This window comes from Salmo salar, chromosome ssa09, assembly GCF_905237065.1.
Source record: "Salmo salar chromosome ssa09, Ssal_v3.1, whole genome shotgun sequence".
In the NCBI taxonomy this organism is placed as follows: domain Eukaryota; kingdom Metazoa; phylum Chordata; class Actinopteri; order Salmoniformes; family Salmonidae; genus Salmo; species Salmo salar.
Genome location: NC_059450.1, coordinates 20,187,730 through 20,209,659, shown reverse-complemented (window position 1 = coordinate 20,209,659; position 21,930 = coordinate 20,187,730). Strand labels below are relative to the sequence as shown.

The 21,930-nt window shown below is 43.3% G+C and overlaps 1 protein-coding gene across 2 annotated transcripts in view; it reads right to left on the bottom strand.

The window, feature by feature from the left end:
• Positions 1-21,930, bottom strand: part of LOC106611080 (piggyBac transposable element-derived protein 4) — a 59,378-nt gene that overhangs the window by 10,334 nt on the left and 27,114 nt on the right. Inside the window, exons 1-2 of one of the 2 annotated variants that reach the window (XM_014210947.2) lie at positions 11,076-11,335; positions 4,032-4,484 (exon numbers count right to left, since the gene is read on the bottom strand). The exons of the other annotated variant lie outside the window; for it this stretch is intronic. Of the exons in view, the coding sequence (XP_014066422.2) occupies positions 4,032-4,484; positions 11,076-11,241 (619 nt within the window). The 5' untranslated portion in view covers positions 11,242-11,335. Of the gene's footprint in view, positions 1-4,031; positions 4,485-11,075; positions 11,336-21,930 lie in introns of those variants that run through there. 2 annotated transcript variants of the gene reach the window in all.

Here is a 21,930-nt window from a genome sequence, read left to right as displayed (position 1 = left end):
AAGAGTCCATGCAACTTATGTGACTTGTTCAGTGTGGGATTTGTTTTACTCCTGAACTTATTTCAGCTTGCCATAAGAAAGGGGTTGAATACTTATTGACTCAAGACATTTCAGCTATTCATTTTTTATTCATTTGTAAAAATGTCTAAACATAAATCCACTTTGACATTATGGGGTATTGTGTCAAGGCCAGTGACACACAATCTCAATTTAATCCATTTATAATTCAGGCTGTAACACAACAATGTGGAAAAAGTAAAGGGGTGTGAACACTTTCTGGAGGCATTGTATATCATACTTTGACTCAAACAATGACTTATTGACTTAAATCGTTGCATAACATTTACATTTACATTTAAGTCATTTAGCAGACGCTCTTATCCAGAGCGACTTACAAAATGGTGCATTCACCTTACGATATCTAGTGGAACAACCACTTTACAATAGTGCATCTAAATCTTTTAAGGGGGGGGTTAGAAGGATTACTTTATCCTATCCTAGGTATTCCTTAAAGAGGTGGGGTTTCAGGTGTCTCCGGAAGGTGGTGATTGACTCCGCTGTCCTGGCGTCGTGAGGGAGCTTGTTCCACCATTGGGGTGCCAGAGCAGCGAACAGTTTTGACTGGGCTGAGCGGGAACTGTGCTTCCTCAGAGGTAGGGGGGCCAGCAGGCCAGTGGTGGATGAACGCAGTGCCCTTGTTTGGGTGTAGGGCCTGATCAGAGCCTGAAGGTATGGAGGTGCCGTTCCCTTCACAGCTCCGTAGGCAATCACCATGGTCTTGTAGCGGATGCGAGCTTCAACTGGAAGCCAGTGGAGAGAGCGGAGGAGCGGGGTGACGTGAGAGAACTTGGGAAGGTTGAACACCAGACGGGCTGCGGCGTTCTGGATGAGTTGTAGGGGTTTAATGGCACAGGCAGGGAGCCCAGCCAACAGCGAGTTGCAGTAATCCAGACGGGAGATGACAAGTGCCTGGATTAGGACCTGCGCCGCTTCCTGTGTGAGGCAGGGTCGTACTCTGCGAATGTTGTAGAGCATGAACCTACAGGATCGGGTCACCGCCTTGATGTTAGTGGAGAACGACAGGGTGTTGTCCAGGATCACGCCAAGGTTCTTAGCACTCTGGGAGGAGGACACAAGGGAGTTGTCAACCGTGATGGCGAGATCATGGAAGGGGCAGTCCTTCCCCGGGAGGAAGAGCAGCTCCGTCTTGCCGAGGTTCAGCTTGAGCTGGTGATCCGTCATCCACACTGATATGTCTGACAGACATGCAGAGATGCGATTCGCCGCCTGGTTATCAGAAGGGGGAAAGGAGAAGATTAATTGTGTGTCGTCTGCATAGCAATGATAGGAGAGACCATGTGAGGATATGACAGAGCCAAGTGACTTGGTGTATAGCGAGAATAGGAGAGGGCCTAGAACAGAGCCCTGGGGGACACCAGTGGTGAGAGCGCATGGTGCGGAGACAGATTCTCGCCACGCCACCTGGTAGGAGCGACCTGTCAGGTAGGACGCAATCCAAGCGTGGGCCGCGCCGGAGATGCCCAACTCGGAGAGGGTGGAGAGGAGGATCTGATGGTTCACAGTATCAAAGGCAGCAGATAGGTCTAGAAGGATGAGAGCAGAGGAGAGAGAGTTAGCTTTAGCAGTGCGGAGAGCCTCCGTGACACAGAGAAGAGCAGTCTCAGTTGAATGCCCAGTCTTGAAACCTGACTGATTAGGATCAAGAAGGTCATTCTGAGAGAGATAGCAGGAGAGCTGGCCAAGGACGGCACGTTCAAGAGTTTTGGAGAGAAAAGAAAGAAGGGATACTGGTCTGTAGTTGTTGACATCGGAGGGATCGAGTGTAGGTTTTTTCAGAAGGGGTGCAACTCTCGCTCTCTTGAAGACGGAAGGGACGTAGCCAGTGGTCAAGGATGAGTTGATGAGCGAGGTGAGAGAGAAGGTCTCCGGAAATGGTCTGGAGAAGAGAGGAGGGGATAGGGTCAAGTGGGCAGGTTGTTGGGCGGCCGGCCGTCACAAGACGCAAGATTTCATCTGGAGAGAGAGGGGAGAAAGAGGTCAAAGCACAGGGTAGGGCAGTGTGAGCAGGACCAACGGTGTCGTTTGACTTAGCAAACGAGGATCGGATATCGTCAACCTTCTTTTTAAAATGGTTGACGAAGTCATCCGCAGAGAGGGAGGAGGGGGGGAGGGGGAGGAGGATTCAGGAGGGAGGAGAAGGTAGCAAAGAGCTTCCTAGGGTTAGAGGCAGATGCTTGGAATTTAGAGTGGTAGAAAGTGGCTTTAGCAGCAGAGACAGAAGAGGAGAATGTAGAGAGGAGTGAGTGAAAGGATGCCAGGCCCGCAGGGAGGCGAGTTTTCCTCCATTTCCGCTCGGCTGCCCGGAGCCTTGTTCTGTGAGCTCGTAGTGAGTCGTCGAGCCACGGAGCAGGAGGGGAGGACCGAGCCGGCCTGGAGGATAGGGGACAGAGAAAATCAAAGGATGCAGAAAGGGAGGAGAGGAGGGTTGAGGAGGCAGAATCAGGAGATAGGTTGGAGAAGGTTTGAGCAGGTTTGAGCAGAGGGAAGAGATGATAGGATGGAAGAGGAGAGAGTAGCGGGAGAGAGAGAGCGAAGGTTGGGACGGCGCAATACCATCCGAGTAGGGGCAGAGTGAGAAGTGTTGGATGAGAGCAAGAGGGAAAAGGATACAAGGTAGTGGTCGGAGATTTGGAGGGGAGTTGCAATGAGATTAGTGGAAGAACAGCATCTAGTAAAGATGAGGTCAAGCGTATTGCCTGCCTTGTGAGTAGGGGGGGAAGGTGAGAGGGTGAGGTCAAAAGAGGAGAGGAGTGGAAAGAAGGAGGCAGAGAGGAATGAGTCAAAGGTAGACGTGGGGAGGTTAAAGTCACCCAGAACTGTGAGAGGTGAGCCATCCTCAGGAAAGGAACTTATCAAGGCGTCAAGCTCATTGATGAACTCTCCAAGGGAACCTGGAGGGCGATAAATGATAAGGATGTTAAGCTTGAAAGGGCTGGTAACTGTGACAGCATGGAATTCAAATGAGGAGATAGACAGATGGGTCAGGGGAGAAAGAGAGAATGTCCACTTGGGAGAGATGAGGATTCCAGTGCCACCACCCCGCTGGCTCGATGCTCTAGGGGTATGCGAGAACACGTGGGCAGACGAAGAGAGAGCAGTAGGAGTAGCAGTGTTATCTGTGGTAATCCATGTTTCCGTCAGCGCCAGGAAGTCTAGGGACTGGAGGGTAGCATAGGCTGAGATGAACTCAGCCTTGTTGGCTGCAGACCGGCAGTTCCAGAGGCTGCCGGAGACCTGGAACTCCACGTGGGTCGTGCGCGCTGGGACCACCAGGTTAGAGTGGCAACGGCCACGTGGTGTGAAGCGTTTGTATGGCCTGTGCAGAGAGGAGAGAACAGGGATAGACAGACACATAGTTGACAAGCTACAGAAGTGTTGTTTCTTGTATTATTGTCTCCTGTGTCTTTAGAGAACTGTTTCACTTTGATATCCTTTTTCTTCTGTCCTGATTTTCTCTTTCTTTTCTTCTGTTAACTAGATATTCTTTGTTGTTCTTCGTTAGCTAGCTAGCTTCTTCCAAAAGAGTCCCTAGCAACTGCTTAGCAACTGGTAAACAATTCAGCTTGCTAAGATAACTACAATTTTATGAAAAATAGTTATTTTCAAAAGCCTATCTTCTTTGTTTGTTGCTTGTTTTTTCTCCTATTCAGTCTTGCAGTTTTCTTTTGCTTTTTTTCCGATGTACTTCACTCTAAAAACCATGTAAATTTCAATATTTGTAGGAGCTCATTTTTCAGCTGCTGCTGCTCAAATTGGAGTTCTGGAACACATAAGGTAAGTTATGTTCCATAACATCATGGGTAAGCTTTGGCGATCGTCTTTCAGATTGAAAAAGTGGATTTCTACTGGTGTGGATGTTTAACATTTTTGAAATGGTGATCACTGAAAGCCTAAACAGTTTATCAATTGAGTAGAACTGTAGTTAGATATTAGGAGATATATATACGTACCTATTCTACATAGTTTTATCTCCGGTGTGATTCGCAGAAGTCTCCGTAGACGATTATTTTCCTCCAGGTACTCCGCTATCATTTTCTCAAATGCCCTGAAAATCTCCACAGCAGCAGATGCCTTTAAACGCTCATTTAAAAACACACGAAACGACTCTAGTTTAGACATTTTCAGTGGACTGAGAGTTGGGTATTCAGCTAGTACGGCTTTGTGAAGTGGGTCCTCCTGATCAAGTTCACTTTTCACACAAGGAGGAGTGAATATGGAATCTTTCGTATCAAAGAGCCCTTGAAGCTGCTCTTCCTCCTGACTGGTCCTGAGTTCCTCCTGTTCCTCTTTAATCTGTGTGGGATCTGGATCCTGCTGCCCATGACTGGGGCTCCACTCCTGCTCACAGTGCTGCTGCTCAGAGGGAACCTCCTCTTCAGAGACAGCAAGAGAAAGCTGCAGGTCTGGAAGGAGAGGGTGAGAAGAGGTTTAGGCTATATACCACAGAATTAAATAGAACAATTATACATGTGCATTATAGCTCTCTATGATCTATATAGCAAAGTGGCCTCGAACAAATCACAAATTGGACAAACCACTCGTTCAGCTTCATTTAGATCTACTACTGAATAATATGGCGATTGAGCAACTTGAGGAGACTAAACTCCCGGGTGTAACCCTAGATAGCAAGCTGTCATGCTCAAAACATAGGCTTAATGGTTGCGAAAATGGGAAGAGGTCTGTCCATGATAGTGTGCTGCTCTGCCTTCTTGACGTCTCAGTCAACCAAACAGGTCCTACCGGCCCTAGATTTGTCGCACCTGGACTACCGCCCAGCTGTGTGGGACATACAGAACCAGTCAAAAGTTTGTACACACCCACTAATTCAAGGATTTTTCTTTATGTTTACTATTTTCTACACTATAAAATAACACACATGGAATCATGCAGAAACCCCAAAAAGTGTTAAACAAATAAGTAAATAATAAATATATATACAGTGAGGGGAAAAAAGTATTTGATCCCCTGCTGATTTTGTACGTTTGCCCACTGACAAAGAAATGATCAGTCTATAATTTTAATGGTAGGTTTATTTGAACCGTGGGAGACAGAATAACAACAAAAAAATCCAGAAACATGCATGTCAAAAATGTTATAAAATGATTTGCATTTTAATGAGAGAAATAAGTATTTGACCCCTCTGCAAAACATGACTTAGTACTTGGTGGCAAAACCCTTGTTGGCAATCACAGAGGTCAGACGTTTCTTGTAGTTGGCCACCAGGTTTGCACACATCTCAGGAGGGATTTTGTCCCACTCCTCTTTGCAGATCTTCTCCAAGTCATTAAGGTTTCGAGGCTGTCGTTTGGCAACTTGAACCTTCAGCTCCCTTCACAGATTTTCTATGGGATTAAGGTCTGGAGACTGGCTAGGCCACTCCAGGACCTTAATGTGCTTCTTCTTGAGCCACTCCTTTGTTGCCTTGGCCGTGTGTTTTGGGTCATTGTCATGCTGGAATACCCATCCACGACCCATTTTCAATGCCCTGGCTGAGGGAAGGAGGTTCTCACCCAAGATTTGACGGTACATGGCCCGTCCATCGTCCCTTTGATGCGGTGAAGTTGTCCTGTCCCTTTAGCAGAAAAACACCCCCAAAGCATAATGTTTCCACCTCCATGTTTGACGGTGGGGATGGTGTTCTTGGGGTCATAGGCAGCATTCCTCCTCCTCCAAACACAGCGAGTTGAGCTGATGCCAAAGAGCTCCATTTTGGTCTCATCTGACCACAACACTTTGACCCAGTTGTCCTCTGAATCATTCAGATGTTCATTGGCAACTTCAGACGGGCATGTATATGTGCTTTCTTGAGCAGGGGGACCTTGCGGGTGCTGCAGGATTTCAGTCCTTCACGGCGTAGTGTGTTACCAATTGTTTTCTTGGTGACTATGGTCCCAGCTGCCTTGAAATCATTGACAAGATCCTCCTGTGTAGTTCTGGGCTGATTCCTCATCGTTCTCATGATCACTGCAACTCCACGAGGTGAGATCTTGCATGGAGCCCCAGGCCGAGGGAGATTGACAGTTCTTTTGTGTTTCTTCCATTTGCGAATAATCGCATCAACTGTTGTCACCTTCTCACCAAGCTGCTTGGCGATGGTCTTGTAGCCCATTCCAGCCTTGTGTAGGTCTACAATCTTGTCCCTGACATCCTTGGAGCGCTCTTTGGTCTTGGCCATGGTGGAGAGTTTGGAATCTGATTGATTGCTTCTGTGGACAGGTGTCTTTTATACAGGTAACGAGCTGAGATTAGGAGCAGCTCGTTACCTGTATAAAAGACACCTGGAAGCTAGAAATCTTTCTGATTGAGAGGGGGTCAAATACTTATTTCCCTCATTAAAATGCAAATCAATTTATAACATTTTTGACATGCGTTTTTCTGGATTTTTTTGTTGTTATTCTGTCTCTCACTGTTCAAATAAACCTATCATTAAAATTGTAGACTGATCATTTCTTTGTCAGTGGGCAAACGTACAAAATCAGCAGGGGATCAAATACTTTTTTCCCTCACTGTGTATAGAGAGAGATTCTTCAAAGTAGCCACACTTTGCCTTGATGACAGCTGTGCACACTCTTGGCATTCTCTCAACCAGCTCCATGAGGAATGCTTTTCCAACAGTCTTGAAGGAGTTCCCACATGTGCTGAGCACTTGTTGGCTGCTTTTCCTTCACTCTGCAGTCCAACTCATCCCAAACCACCTCAATTGGGTTGGGGTCAGTTGATTGTGGAGGCCAGGTCATCTGATGCAGCACTCCATCACTCTCCTTCTGGGTAAAATAGCCCTTACACAGTCTGGAGGTGTGTTGGGTCATTGTCCTGTTGAAAAACAAATGATAGTCGCACTAAGCGCAAACCAGATGGGATGGCATATCACTGCAGAATGCTGTGGTAGCCATACTGGTTAAGTGTGCCTTGAATTCTAAATAAATCACAGACAGTGTCACCAGCAAAGCACCCCTACACCATCACACCTCCTCCTCCATGCTTCACAGTGGGAACCACAAATGGAGATCAACCGTTCACCTACTCTACGTCTAACAAAGACACAGTGGTCATAACCAAAAATCTCAAATTTGGACTCATCAGACCAAAGGACAGATTTCCATCGGTCTAATGTCCATTACTCGTGTTTCTTGGCCCAAGCAAGTCTCTTCTTCCTAGTGGTGTCCTTTAGTAGTGGTTTCTTTGCAACAATTCAACCATGAAGGCCTGATTCACGCTGTCTCCTCTGAACAGTTGATGTTGAGATGTGTTTGTTACTTGAACTCTGTGAAGCATTTATTTGGGCTGCAATTTCTGAGGCTATTAACTCAAATTAACTTATCCTCTGCAGCAGCGGTAACTCTGGGTCTTCCTTTCCTGTGGCGGTCCTCATGAGAGCCAGTTTCATCAAAGCGCTTGATGGTTTTTGCAACTGCACTTGAAGAAACTTTAAAAGTTCTTGAAATTTTGCGAATTGACTGACCTTCATGTCTTGAAGTAATGATGGACTGTCGTTTATCTTTTCTTATTTGAGCTGTTCTTGCCATAATATGGACTTGGACTTTGACCAAATAGGGCTATCTTCTGTATACCACCCCTACCTTGTTTCACAACAAAACTGATTGTCTCAAATGCATTAAGAAGGAAAGAAATGCCAATATTTAACTTTAACAAGGCACACCTGTTAATTGAAATGCATTCCAGGTGAATATCTCATGAAGCTGGTTGAGAGAATGCCAAAAACGTGCAAAGCTGTCATCAAAACAAAGGGTGGCTACTTTGAAGAATCTCAAATATAAAATATATTTTTTGGTTACTACATGATTCCATATGTGTTCTCATAGTTTTGATGTTTTCACTATTGTTCTACAATGTAGAAAATAGTAAAAATAAATAAAAACCCTGGAATGAGTAGGTGTGTCGAAACTTTGACTGGTACTGTATGTATGACCGCTAGTGCCGGGCAACGAGGTTATCTACATCAACCCTTTACAGACAGAACGCAGCTATAGTAACATGTCGATTACGACAATTTAGAACTTTTCAGACAATTTAAAAAAGTGCTGCATCAGACAGTAGAATTCTGCTCCAGTGTAAAATGATCTGTATTTTATCTGTCCGTGACATCAAACATCGCTGATTGATGTGCTGCTGTGTTCTTTTTTTATGCAGCTTTTTATGGTATGGTAGCTAGGTGTGTTTTATTTCTACTAAATGTCTTGGTAAGTCACAGTATTTAACAAACTATAAAGTACTTTTTTAGGAGAGAGTGGTCTGCGCTCAGCTGCTGGAGATTATTTGATTGAGTTCTGTTGCCTAGTGATGGACTTTTGTCCCGCTTCAGAAGGTTGTATTCCTTTACAGAAAAGTAAAACGTCCATATCACCAGAGAAGGTCGTGTGTTTATTTTTTCACGTTGTGTAGCCTACCCTAACAGACAGAAAAGCTAACATTATGCATGTCTGAAAAGCATAATTGATACAGGTCCTGTAGCCTAAAGTAATTTCATATGAGGCAAAAAATGAAGAGTAGGTTACCCCGTGTTTAGGGTAGGATTTCTACAGCCAACAGACACACACTTGCATCATTAGTGAAGAGACAAAGCAGAAAGAGCAGGCAGGCCAGCATGAGTGAGAGAGAGGCAGAAGAAGGCAGAAACGTGCTTATATGTTTTGGTAATCTGCATCTGGCAATGTCTTGTGTTGCATGCCTTGCAAATTCACCAAGTAGCCTAAAGTTCTCCTCTTCCTCTCTGGTTTTATTTGAATTACACATCTTCCCCAGGCCTTTACAGCCTATCGGCTATAACACCCCAAAAAATATGTTTGTGTTAAATTAACTGTGATTTTAATTAAGTGGGGGGAAAAACAAAAAAAAACGTTTTCGGTTAGGGAATATTTTTTTGGGGGTGGGGTTACGGATTTATTTGTATTTTTATGGGAGACCAGGTTTCGTTTCCCGCGTTACAAAAGCACACTGTTTTACAATCGAGATTTCTGATATGGCTTTGAAATACGGAGCGTGCGGAATGCGCATAGGCTATGAAGAGTGCAGAGTTTTTGTTCAGCCATCACATTTACTGTTAATAAATGGCTATTAGCAGTAGGTGTTAAAGCTATTTAGGAGTTAGCAATCTAGCCCTATTTTGACAGTAAAATAACAAAAATAGCCTAACTGTCATGCTAAAATTCATGACAATCACTTGTATAAGTTATTTATTGAATATCGCAGTAGTGTTTTACACATCTTAATAAAGCATTGTGAATGGCTTCCGAATGACGTTCTAAGCTGATTACACCTATTTTTTTCTATAGTGTGACGCTGGCAATTTTTTGGGGGGTGTGACCAAATAATGGGCTGGTGCCATCAACTGAGGGGAAAATGTTAATCTAGAGCTCTGCACTGCCAATCAGACCATAGGCGCGCCACAACAGCTTGTTGTGCTATGGTCAGCTAATACAGGACTAGTAAAGGCCCATGACTTTTGGGAAAGAAAAAATTAAATACAAATATTCAGATTTTTCAAGGGGTGCTGCAAGACCCCTACTTCCTGCAGCTATGTTGACAATATGCTACGACATCTTTCAACCAAACATACTTGTGGATACTTCATTCATTCTCAATTTGGAATGCACTGGTGTCTTAACTTTTCTGTTTCCAGTTGCAGGTGTAACTCTGATAACCAGAGAATATTCCGAAAAATATAAAAGCCCTGTTTTGCACCGAGTGAGATGTTACCCGTGACATTTTAGCTGCCCGACATCTCGCAATACCCAACATCTTTGCTGGAACTAGTCATTTCTAAGCTACACAGTGGTGGCCACGTGTAGACCAAGATATACACATATGCAAAAGGTCATTTCTCACTTGATGAAAAAGGTGGATTTCATACTTTTCTGAACATTATCTGGCTATCGGAGTTACACCTGCAACTGGAAACACACATTTATAAGACACCAGTGCCTTCCAAGTTGAGAATTAATGAAGTATCTCAAAGTAAAGTTTGGTTAATTTACCACACCACCCAAGCTGCAATGCATATGCAAGTAAAAATAAATGTTTATTAGTCACACACATATTTAACAGATGTTATTGGCTCCCGAGTGGCAGAGCGGTCTAAGGCACTGCATCTCAGTGCTTGAGGCGTCACTACAGACACCCTGGTTCGAATCCAGGCTGTATCACAACTGTCTGTGATTGGGAGTCCCATAGGGCGTCGCACAATTGGCCCTGCGTCATCCGGGTTTGGCCGGTGTAGGCCGTCATTCTAAATAAGAATTTGTTCTTAATTGACTTGCCTAGTTAAATAAAAGGATAAATACATTAAGTAAAGGGTTCAGTTCAATTCACTGTTTGCTACGTTTTGTGATGGTTTGTACTGAGCAACACGTTTCCCCAAAACGGTGAGCACCATTCTTTAACAACCTTTGAGGTATGTTTGCTCCCATAGGGCGGCAAGGTGTGGCCTGATCAATATGGGTGTGACCATTTGAAATCGCAAAACTCGTGCAACACACCATACACAACCGCCCTCAGGGCCACTATAATCACAGTTCTTTAACTCGGGTGTCATTACGCCGATTCTGTTGCAGAACGTTTCGTAAACGGAAGCAAACGGAACGAAACTGGGAGGGACCTACCTAAATTTGTCCAATAGAAACTTTCGTTTTCGTTGCGTTTTGCAACTATTTGGACTAAAGATTACGCCCAAATACCGTATTGTTTCCGTTGAATTCAACGTTGAACAATGTTATGTTGTAATGAAAACACCCCAGATTAAACTGCATATCGACCATTGCAGATCTAGTTATGATCTAAACAGCCGTTAAACATGCCTGAGTGCAACTGTATGTTATTTAAAATCAGCTGTTCGTGACAAAACAATGTAATAATGTATGGTAAAAGTTACAGTAGATAACTTCTTTAATAATTTATGAAGTGGTGATCACCGTTTGCCTAAACAGTTTATCATTGAGTAGAACTATAGCTAGTCAGTAGCTCTACCGTATACTAACCTATTCTATATAGTTTTATCTCCGGTGTGATCCGCAGCAGTCTCCGTAGACGATCATTCTCCTCCTGGTACTCCACTACCGTTTTCTCAGCTGCCCCGAATATCTCCACAGCAGCCACCGTTAAACGCTCATTTAAAAATATACGAAACGACTTTAGTTTAGACATGTTTCAGTAGACTGAGAGTTAGGTATTTTTCAACGAGTGTGGTTTAGTCCACGAGGAAAGTGGCCATAAAAATCAGCATCTCGTAAGCAACACTAAACAAGTACTTCCGGGTCTAAATAAAAGTCCCCACGTAATAGTAGAAAAGTGTTGAATAACCTATATTTATTTATTATATATGAAAAATATTTGTCTAAACATTAACAATGATTCATTTAAGTAACATTTGCATTACATTTGAGATGTAAAACATGTTTTAATGTCAAATAAATGCCCCAAATGTAAAACACTGAAATACATATTGGCTTATAGAGCAGAAATGATTCTAGGTGGCGCAGTAAACGTATTGTAGGCAATACTCAGTAGGCTTTGTAGAATGTATATATGATATGGTGTCATTTCATGGGGCACTGAATAATACGGAGTCTTACTGGATTAATAAGGAGTGTTGCTGGCCTTTGAGTCCACCCATTCCATTGGCCACAATGTGAATCACTGTATGTGGAATACATTTTGGCTTATAAAGCAAAAACTATTTTCAGACACCCAAGATATTGGGAATAAATACTACCACTTAGAGACAGAAAGTTGTGGTAGAGGTTAATCAGCTGAGGAAATAGTAAGCTCTATGAAAACTGAATCAAATGAGCAGCATGTAACTGGAGACGTCGAAACAAGCGAGGATACACAGAAATGTGTTTTGTCAGATGAGACAAATTTTGGAGGGTTCAGGCATACCACTCCAAATAATGGTGTGCTTACATTGACTTGTGATGAATGGGAGAAGGACCATTCAGAGAGAAGTGGTAGGTATTTCAAAAAGTTCTTATGGTTAGGCCTAATTGCAGGAAACATTAAAGTGTCCAATTTACTGAAGGTTTTCAGCATTATACAAGTCAAACCCCCATGTACACATTTCTGTTGCCAAGAAAATAGGGAAGGTGTTGGCACGAGTACAGAAAGGGTTATGCAAGAACATGTATATCAGATTCATTGAGAATAATGGTGAACGCCATGAAAGAATGCTATAATTGTCAAAAGAAGATCAATCTGCAATGATGTGATGAAGTGGTGTAACTTGCATATGTACTATGGTTCTCAGATTATTTGGTGTATTTCAGGAGCTTTATTAGCAAATGTATAAAAAAAAAAAAACAGAAATACCTTATTTACATAAGTATTCAGACCCTTTGCTATGAGACTCAAAAATTGAGCTCAGGTGCATCCTGTTTCCATTGACCATCCTTCAGATGTTTCTACAACTTGATTGGAGTCCATCTGTGGTAAATTAAATTGATTGGACATGATTTGGAAAGGCACACATCTGTCTATATAAGGTCCCACAGTTGACAGTGCATGTCAGAGCAAAAACCAAGCCAGACGGAAGCAACTCCTCAGTAAAAGGCACATGACAGCCCGCTTGGAGTTTGCCAAAAGGCACCTAAAGACTCAGACCAGGAGAAACAAGATTCTCTGGTCTGATGAAACCAAGATTAAACTCTTTGGCCTGAATGCCAAGCGTCACATCTGGAGGAAACTTGGCACCATCGCTACAGTGAAGGATGGTGGTGGCAGCATCATGCTTTGGGGATGTTTTCAGCGGCAGGGAGACTAGTCAGGATCGAGGCAAAGATGAACGGAGTAAAGTACAGAGAGATCCTTTATGAAAACCTGCTCCAGAGCGCTCAGGACCTCAGACTAGGGCAAAGGTTCACCTTCCAACAGGACAATGACACTAAGCACACAGCCATGACAACGCAGGAGTGGCTTTGGGACAAGTCTCTGTATATCCTTGAGTGGCCCAGCCAGAGCCTGGACTTGAACCTGATCGAACATCTCTGGAAAGACCTGAAAATAGCTGTGCAGCAACACTCCCCGTCCAACCTGACAGAACTTGAGAGGATCTGCAGAGAAGAATGGGAGAAACTCCCCAAATACAGGTGTGCCAAGCTTGTAGCATCATACCCAAGAAGAATCGATGCTGTAATCACGTCCAAAGGTGCTTCAACAAAGTACTGAGTAAAGGGTCTGAATACTTATGTAAATTTGATATTTCAGTTTAACATTTTTGTAGAAAATTAGCAAACATTTCTACAAACCTGTTTTTGCTTTGTCATTATGGGGAAAAAAATATTTAATACATTTTAGAATAAGGCTGTAATGTAACAAAATGTGGAAAAAGTCAAGCGGTCTGAATACTTTCCGAAGGCACTGTATATGCGTCCTATGACAAAGTGCTATATTTGAACCGTATAGTGTCCAGGCACCCAATTTTAGGCTTTTTGACCACAGTAAAAGTTCAGCAACACTTCCTGTGACTTAGCTTTTTGTTCAAACACACCCTACTTTGTCTTTTCAACCCTAGTTTAGCTAAGACAGGTAGTAGACAGTCCAAAACAGTGTATTGGGGGCTATGGAGGGAGTGGAGTAAAAAGCCAGCAACAGTCAGTATGACACAGTCCCCCTCCAAAACTAAACATATTTCGTTACTAGAGACCCTACTTAGTCTTTTCCACCTCACTTCAGTTGAGACAGGTAGCAACATTTTCCTCTACAGTCCAATATGTATTCCATATGCAGTTAACTGCATTGGCGGCTATTATCCAGGAATACATCTCAAGCAAAGTGGAAATACATTTAAACCGTCATAGCATCTGTAAGAACCAAGAAACACTTTTAAACATAGCACCAGTCATTTACATAACATACAATGGCATATTCAAAACATAGCCATTTCTTAATGGGCTCCACCTTATTCTATTACTTATCTTATATAAAGTAGTAATTATCTTTAGTTTACATTTTCCCCAATGTAGTTATAATTGTGTAATATAATTTTAACATTATGCACTATGACTATGCAAAGCTGCAAAACATTTGATTATATAATACTGATTTCGTATCATACACATAGCATTTTACCCGACTTTTATTGTGAAGGCAAAATAAGAAAACCGGAACTCTTAATGCTGCTGCCAGGACGCTAATAAAACAAACCCGCTCGCAAATTCACTTCCGCATTGTCTTCTTCTTGTATGTTATTATCGGGTGGTGAGCCCCATAAACACAACACAGCGGCCCAAGGTGTATGGGTTTTTACTACAAGGTACGGACCAGAGATACTGTAACTAAACTGGGGCTGCGTTCAGTACATAAAAACATAACGTTCAATTGAACAGAAACCGCTGTACTGAATGACCAGTTGAAAACACTGAGGGGTTGGGTTGTGGGTTAAAAATACACTCATCGCTTCAAGCCACACCCTGGCACACCCACCAAACAGAGGTACCATTAAAGTCTGTTCAAGAACATACAAGAACGATTTGGGAAAACGTGTCGTTCAGTACAAACCATTCGGCAATGTAGCAAATGTTCAAGTGAACTGAACTCACTGCATAGAACGCAGTAATCTTGCCTAAACATCGGTGTTACCATGGTTACCCCATGGCTATTCAGTCTTAAAGAAGTTCCTAAAAAAGATGCAAGAGTCTCTACAAGCCAGAATATTGAATACAATTAAATGTACACTTACTTTGCTGGTTGTTTGTGCTGTTGGTCCTTTTGACAGTAGGAAATGGAGATAAAATATCTACAGGAAAGTATTGTTTACCTGACTTTTTGCAGTGCAGGCAGGTTCTGTCGCTTGCATTTTCAATCTCCTGATGCATTGCAGATGATGCACAATATATAAACAATAGCCGAATGTAACCAAACACGTTCCCTTGCAATCAACTGGAAGGGATGTGAAATTTGCCAGCTGATTGCATGGAACAACATTCGGTCTGTGGTTCCGGATTGGTTAAGTTTGGCCATTGTTTACATATTGTGCAAGTGTTTGTGTTGTGCAAATTGTGTCAGTATTGAAAATACAAAACCGGAAATACAAATCGGTATACAGACCAGCATACTGAAAGTCGGGTTAATAACACTTTCCTGTGGTACCAGGCGGTAAATAATTGGAAATTAATTATTTAATTCAATGCAATTCCCACCTCCAATTCCCTCCTCAACTTTTTGGTCTCTGAATATACCAATATTCTCAACTCCAGAGCATTTAAAAAACTCACATAAGGCTTATTTGTGTGGGAGCATAGCAGTTGCTTTCTCTTTAAAATGTAATGTTTTGATTGACTTCCCATGAATCCATGGGTGTAATCATTACTCCAAACGTTTTGCAACAAAACTAGCGATTGCTGTCGAGGGATAGATTTGGATAAGTCCTCAAGTTTGAAGTGGAAGGAGTACAGGGCTTAGCACGAGGACGTTAAAAAGAGATTTTGACTCGGAAAATAATATACTGCTCAAAAAAATAAAGGGAACACTTAAACAACACATCCTAGATCTGAATGAAAGAAATAATCTTATTAAATACCTTTTCTTTACATAGTTGAATGTGCTGACAACAAAATCACACAAAAATAATCAATGGAAATCCAATTTATCAACCCATGGAGGTCTGGATTTGGAGTCACACTCAAAATTAAAGTGGAAAACCACACTACAGGCTGATCCAACTTTGATGTAATGTCCTTAAAACAAGTCAAAATGCTCAGTAGTGTGTGTGGCCTCCCCCCCGGGCCCCCCTCCACCGCATGGGCAGCTCCGGGGGGGGGCCCGGATGGATCCGAGGATCTCCTCCCAGACCTGGACTAAAGCATCCGCCAACTCCTGGACAGTCTGTGGTGCAATGTGGCGTTGGTGGATGGAGCGAGACATGATGTCCCAGATGTGCTCAAATGGATTCAGGTCTGGGGAACGGGCGGGCCAGTCCATAGCATCAATGCCTTCCTCTTGCAGGAACTGCTGACACACTCCAGCCACATGAAGTCGAGCATTGTCTTGCATTAGGAGGAACCGGGGGCCAAACGCACCAGCATATGGTCTCACAAGGGGTCTGAGGATCTCATCTCGGTACCTAATGGCAGTCAGGCTACCTCTGGCGAGCACATGGAGGGCTGTGCGGCCCCCCAAAGAAATGCCACCCCACACCATGACTGACCCACCGCCAAACTGGTCATGCTGGAGGATGTTGCAGGCAGCAGAACGTTCTCCACGGCGTCTCCAGACTCTGTCACGTCTGTCACGTGCTCAGTGTGAACCTGCTTTCATCTGTGAAGAGCACAGGGCGCCAGTGGCGAATTTGCCAATCTTGGTGTTCTCTGGCAAATGCCAAACGTCCTGCACGGTGTTGGGCTGTAAGCACAACCCCCACCTGTGGACGTCGGGCCCTCATACCACCCTCATGGAGTCTGTTTCTGACCGTTTGAGCAGACACATGCACATTTGTGGCCTGCTGGAGGTCATTTTGCAGGGCTCTGGCAGTGCTTCTCCTGCTCCTCCTTGCACAAAGGCGAGGTAGCGGTCCCACTGCTGGGTTGTTGCCCTCCTACGGCCTCCTCCACGTCTCCTGATGTACTGGCCTGTCTCCTGGTAGCGCCTCCATGCTCTGGACACTATGCTGACAGACACAGCAAACCTTCTTGCCACAGCTCGCATTGATGTGCCATCCTGGATGAGCTGCACTACCTGAGCCACTTGTGTGGGTTGTAGACTCCGTCTCATGCTACCACTAGAGTGAAAGCACCGCCAGCATTCAAAAGTGACCAAAACATCAGCCAGGAAGCATAGGAACTGAGAAGTGGTCTGTGGTCCCCACCTGCAGAACCACTCCTTTATTGGGGGTGTCTTGCTAATTGCCTATAATTTCCACCTGTTGTCTATTCCATTTGCACGACAGCATGTTAAATTTATTGTCAATCAGTGTTGCTTCCTAAGTGGACAGTTTGATTTCACAGAAGTGTGATTGACTTGGAGTTACATTGTGTTGTTTAAGTGTTCCCTTTATTTTTTTGAGCAGTGTATTTTCAGGAGTCGGGTAATTGGTTAATAAGGGAGGAGGATTTGAGGGAAAGAGAGGTTGAAAAGACTGAGGGAGGCAGAGTATGGGCTTGAATCTGTTGAGGCTAGCAATAACAAGGGAAAGGGTATGTTGAGGAAGATTGGTTCCAAGTTCTGAAGGTGAAATGGAAGGAGTGGAACCAGGCCTTTTGGCTGATCCATGGGTGGTTTCAGGTTGGGTGGAAAAGATGGTGGGTGCTGTTGAGTCGTGAAGGTAAACCGAAGTCGACTTCTGATGTTTCTTTGTGTTTCTTTAGATCAGACGGAGCAGGCGACGTAACTTGGGGAAAGGCCTATATCTTGCTTTGAGCTTAGGTACAGGGCACCATTGAAAGGAGTGATTTCTGGGGTAGCGTTAAGTGTGGAGGTGGAGCAATTTAAGTTGAAGATTCCTGGTGTTTGCGATGCCTGCCGTTTGGTGCTAAGCAGACCTGGTGGGGAGAGTGGTGAAACAGAGGTGACACAGTCTGTTCTTTTGAGCTCTGATTCAGTCTTTACCTGACAAAGTAATATTAGGATATATGAGTTATGTTGTTAGAGCTTTTGTGCCAAATACACTGCAGTGTTCTAGGTGTCACGTTTATGGGCATGTTGCAGCAATGTGTAGGAGGGGGAATCCAAGGTGTGGAAACTGTGCAGAAAAACATGGGACAGAGGAATGTGTAGTTTCGGTGGAAAAAGTTGTGTGTGTCAACTGTAGGGGTGCCCATGTTGATGGGGATCGGAGGTGTCCGGTGCGAGAGAGGCAGGTTGAGGTGGCCAGGGTCAGAGTAGAGCAAAAGATGTCATATGCTGAGACAGGAAAGAAAGTTGAGGCGGGTGGATCAAGGGTGAGGGATTCTGAGAGGATCCCTGTGAATAGTAGATCTCTGCCAGAACAGAGGGATTGGCCAATGAGTGATATACTGTATGTTTCAGTAAGGTTGGCTTCTTAGCTTTCATAGCAATGGTTATGAACTGTACTGCAGATATGGAACATAAGTCACAGAAAATAGATGTTGTGGTGGCAACTGCAGAGAAGGACTTCGGGGGACGAGATTTGACTTCAGAAGAGTTACAGGGTGTGTTGACCCTGTAGTAGTGACCCGTCCTCTCAGGTCGTTGGCTTGGGGTAGGATCAGATAGGTTTAAAGTAGTGGAATAAGGTGATGGGTTTTTAATGAGTGTAGGTTTAGTTGGTAGGCTTATTAAAAATATATTTGTTTTTTTATTTTCCCATTTACTATCACAAAGTGCAATGGATTTATACTATAGTTCAGTTGAGGGCAGTAATGCAACATATTGGATGCCAACCGCCAGTAAACCTCACCGAAGAAGAATTTGTATATATTTTTTTTGTTGAACCTTTATTTAACTAGACAAGGCAGTTAAAAACAAATTCTTATTTGCAATGAAGGCCTACACCGGCCAAACCCGGACGACGCTGGGCCAATTGTGCGCCGCCCTATGGGACTCCCAGTCACGGCCGGTTGTGATACAGCCTGGATGTTGTGGCTCTGTGCGATATAAATTGGGGAAAGGCCTGTATCTTGCTTTGAGCTTAGGTAAAGGGCACCATTGAAAGGAGGGATTTCTGGGGTAGCGTTAAGTGTGGAGGTGGAGCAATTTAAATTGAAGATTCCTGGTGTTTGCGATGCCTGCCGTTTGGTGCGACGCAGACCTGGTGGGGAGCGTGGTGAAACAGAAGAAGAAAAACATAAACTAGTGTTTCTATTGGACAGGTTCAGCAAACAGGGAGAAACCTACCTGAATCTGTCCAATAGAAACACTTGTTTTCATTACAAAACAGAACGTTTTGGAGTCATGTTTACACACCATGTTATCCATATAAAAACAGTAGCCTATAGGAGGGAACCAGACTAACTTTAGGTCATGTGTCAGGCAATAGAAAACATGAGGATAATGTTATTGTCAGAGCCTATTGAGATGGTATATTTCAAGAAATAAGCTGTTTCATCTTATCAGTGCACGCAGGAATGCACGATAAAGATATTTTGATGTGCAACACAAATCAGTGATTGGAATGAATTTTGGGTTGACAATTAGGCTATTGTTCCTATAAATAGGGCTCAGAATTTAAAATATAATTCAAAACCCAATAGCTAGATCTCTATGTCCTGCCAGTTTGCTGTGTAATTAATTAATCTAACAGTAAATAAAAAATAATAAGAAACTTTGCAGCATTACTACTCAATGATGTTGCCTTTATATAGACTAGGTTATAGGCATATCTTGGAGATACCCCAGTATGTTTGATATGTTTGTTGCCTATGTTTTAGGCCTATTGCTTGTTTGACTCATTGTGAACCCTGCTTTATTTTACACCATTATTTGAAAGGATTTGAGGGTTAGTTTGAGTTGGGGAAAACAGGGCAGCAGGTCATGAGATCTGCCTGTGAAGATTTTACACACTGGAGCATAGGCTGCTAAAAGCGCAGCAGTGCAGTTGATAGGATACTGTACCTTGTATACCGTGGATTGCTGCATCTTGCATATGAATATCTGAATAATAATAATAATACAATTATGCATTATGTGATGCATAATAATTGCCATGGCAATTTGGAATGTCCAGTCAATGAGCATGATGGCTAACTTTTGATTACTATGTATGGTGCTATACTGTTTACTACAGTATATTCATTTATGCTGTTAGATTACATCACTTTCTCACTAGCTTATTATAGGGATAGGCATGAGTAATCAAGTACTTGAGTACTCGAACAGATGTCAAAGCTCGATCATTAACCAGAGATAAAAATAAATAAAAATACTGTAAAACTATTTGGTGGAAAACTATTTGGTGGAATGTACAGTCGTGGCCTAAAGTTTTGAGAATGACACGTATATTAATTTTCACAAAGTCTGCTGCCTCAGTTTGTATGATGGCAATTTGCATATACTCCAGCATGTTATGAAGAGTGATCAGTCCCTCTTTGCCATGCAAATGAACTGAATCCCCCAAAAACATTTCCACTGCATTTCAGCTCTGCCACAAAAGGACCAGCTGACATCATGTCAGTGATTCTCTCGTTAACACAGGTGTGAGTGTTGACGAGGACAAGGCTGGACATCACTCTGTCGTGCTGACTGAGTTCGAATAACAGACTGGAAGCTTCAAAAGGAGGGTGGTGCTTGGAATCATTGTTCTTCCTCTTTCAAACATGGTTACCTGCAAGGAAACACGTGCCGTCATCATTGCTTTGCACAAAAAGGGCTTCACAGGCAAGGATATTGCTGCCAGTAAGACTGCACCTAAATCAACCATTTATCGGATCATCAAGAACTTCAAGGAGAGCGGTTATATTGTTGTGAAGAAGGCTTAAGGGCGCCCAAGAAAGTCCAGCAAGCGCCAGGACCATCTCCTAAAGTTGATTCAGCTGCGGGATCGGGGCACCACCAGTACAGAGCTTGCTCATGAATGGCAGCAGGCAGGTGTGAGTGCATCTGCACACACAGTGAGGCGAAGACTTTTGGAGGATGGCCTGGTGTCAAGAAGGGCAGCAAAGAAGCTACTTCTCTCTAGGAAAAACATCAGGGACAGACTGATATTCTGCAAAAGGTACAGGGATTGGACTGCTGAGGACTGGGGTAAAGTCATTTTCTCTGATGAATCCCCTTTCCGATTGTTTGGGGCATCCGGAAAAAAGCTTGTCCGGAGAAGACAAGGTGAGCGCTACCATCAGTCCTGAGTCATACCAATAGTAAAGCATCCTAAGACCATTCATGTGTGGGGTTGCTTCTCAGCCAAGGGAGTGGGCTCACTCACAATTTTGCCTAAGAACACAGCCATGAATAAAGAATGGTACCAACACATCCTCCGAGAGCAACTTCTCCCAACCATCCAGGAACAGTTTGGTGACGAACAATGCCTTTTCCAGCATGATGGAGCACCTTGCCATAAGGCAAATGTGATAACTAAGTGACTCGGGGAACAAAACATCGATATTTTGGGTCCATGGCCAGGAAACTCCCCAGACCTTAATCCCATTGAGAACTTGTGGTCAATCCTCAAGAGGCGGGTGGACAAACAAAAACCCACAAATTCTGACAAACTCCAAGCATTGATTATGCAAGAATGGGTTGCCATCAGTCAGGATGTGGCCCAGAAGTTAATTGACAGCATGCCAGGGCGGATTGCAGAGTTCTTGATAAAGAAGGGTCAACACTGCAAATATTGACTCTGCATTAACTTCATGTAATTGTCAATAAAAGCCTGACACTTATGAAATGCTTGTAATTATACTTCAGTATTCCATAGTAACATCTGACAAAAATATCTAAAGACACTGAAGCAGCAAACTTTGTGAATATTAATATTTGTGTCATTCTCAAAACTTTTGGCCATGACTGTATGTAAAAATTTGTCACGAAAACATTTTCAATTTTGCCTTAAAGACAACTTTCATTTGCTTTGACTCTAGTTTTCCATTTGTACATGTGAATTTTGGGGGCACAACAAAACAGAAACCAAGCCAAACATTACACAATTCTTCTCCCTAAATGCAGGGGTGAAAATCTGATATCAACTTTGGAGGGGACAATTACATGAAATTTTCTCAAGAGCAATTCCTGAGGGGGACACCAAAAGTAGTGCTGTAACACATAGCCTACATTGTAATATGGTAAATGTATATTGAGGAACCAAATAAATAAGGTGTTTGCTGTACTCCTAACTACCGGTACCCAAAACTACACAACTAATCACAACAGCAATACCATTGCCTCTAACAAATCTTAGTTCAGTCACCAGTTTAAGTTGAGAGTGGGGGTATCCATGGCATTTTCCAATTA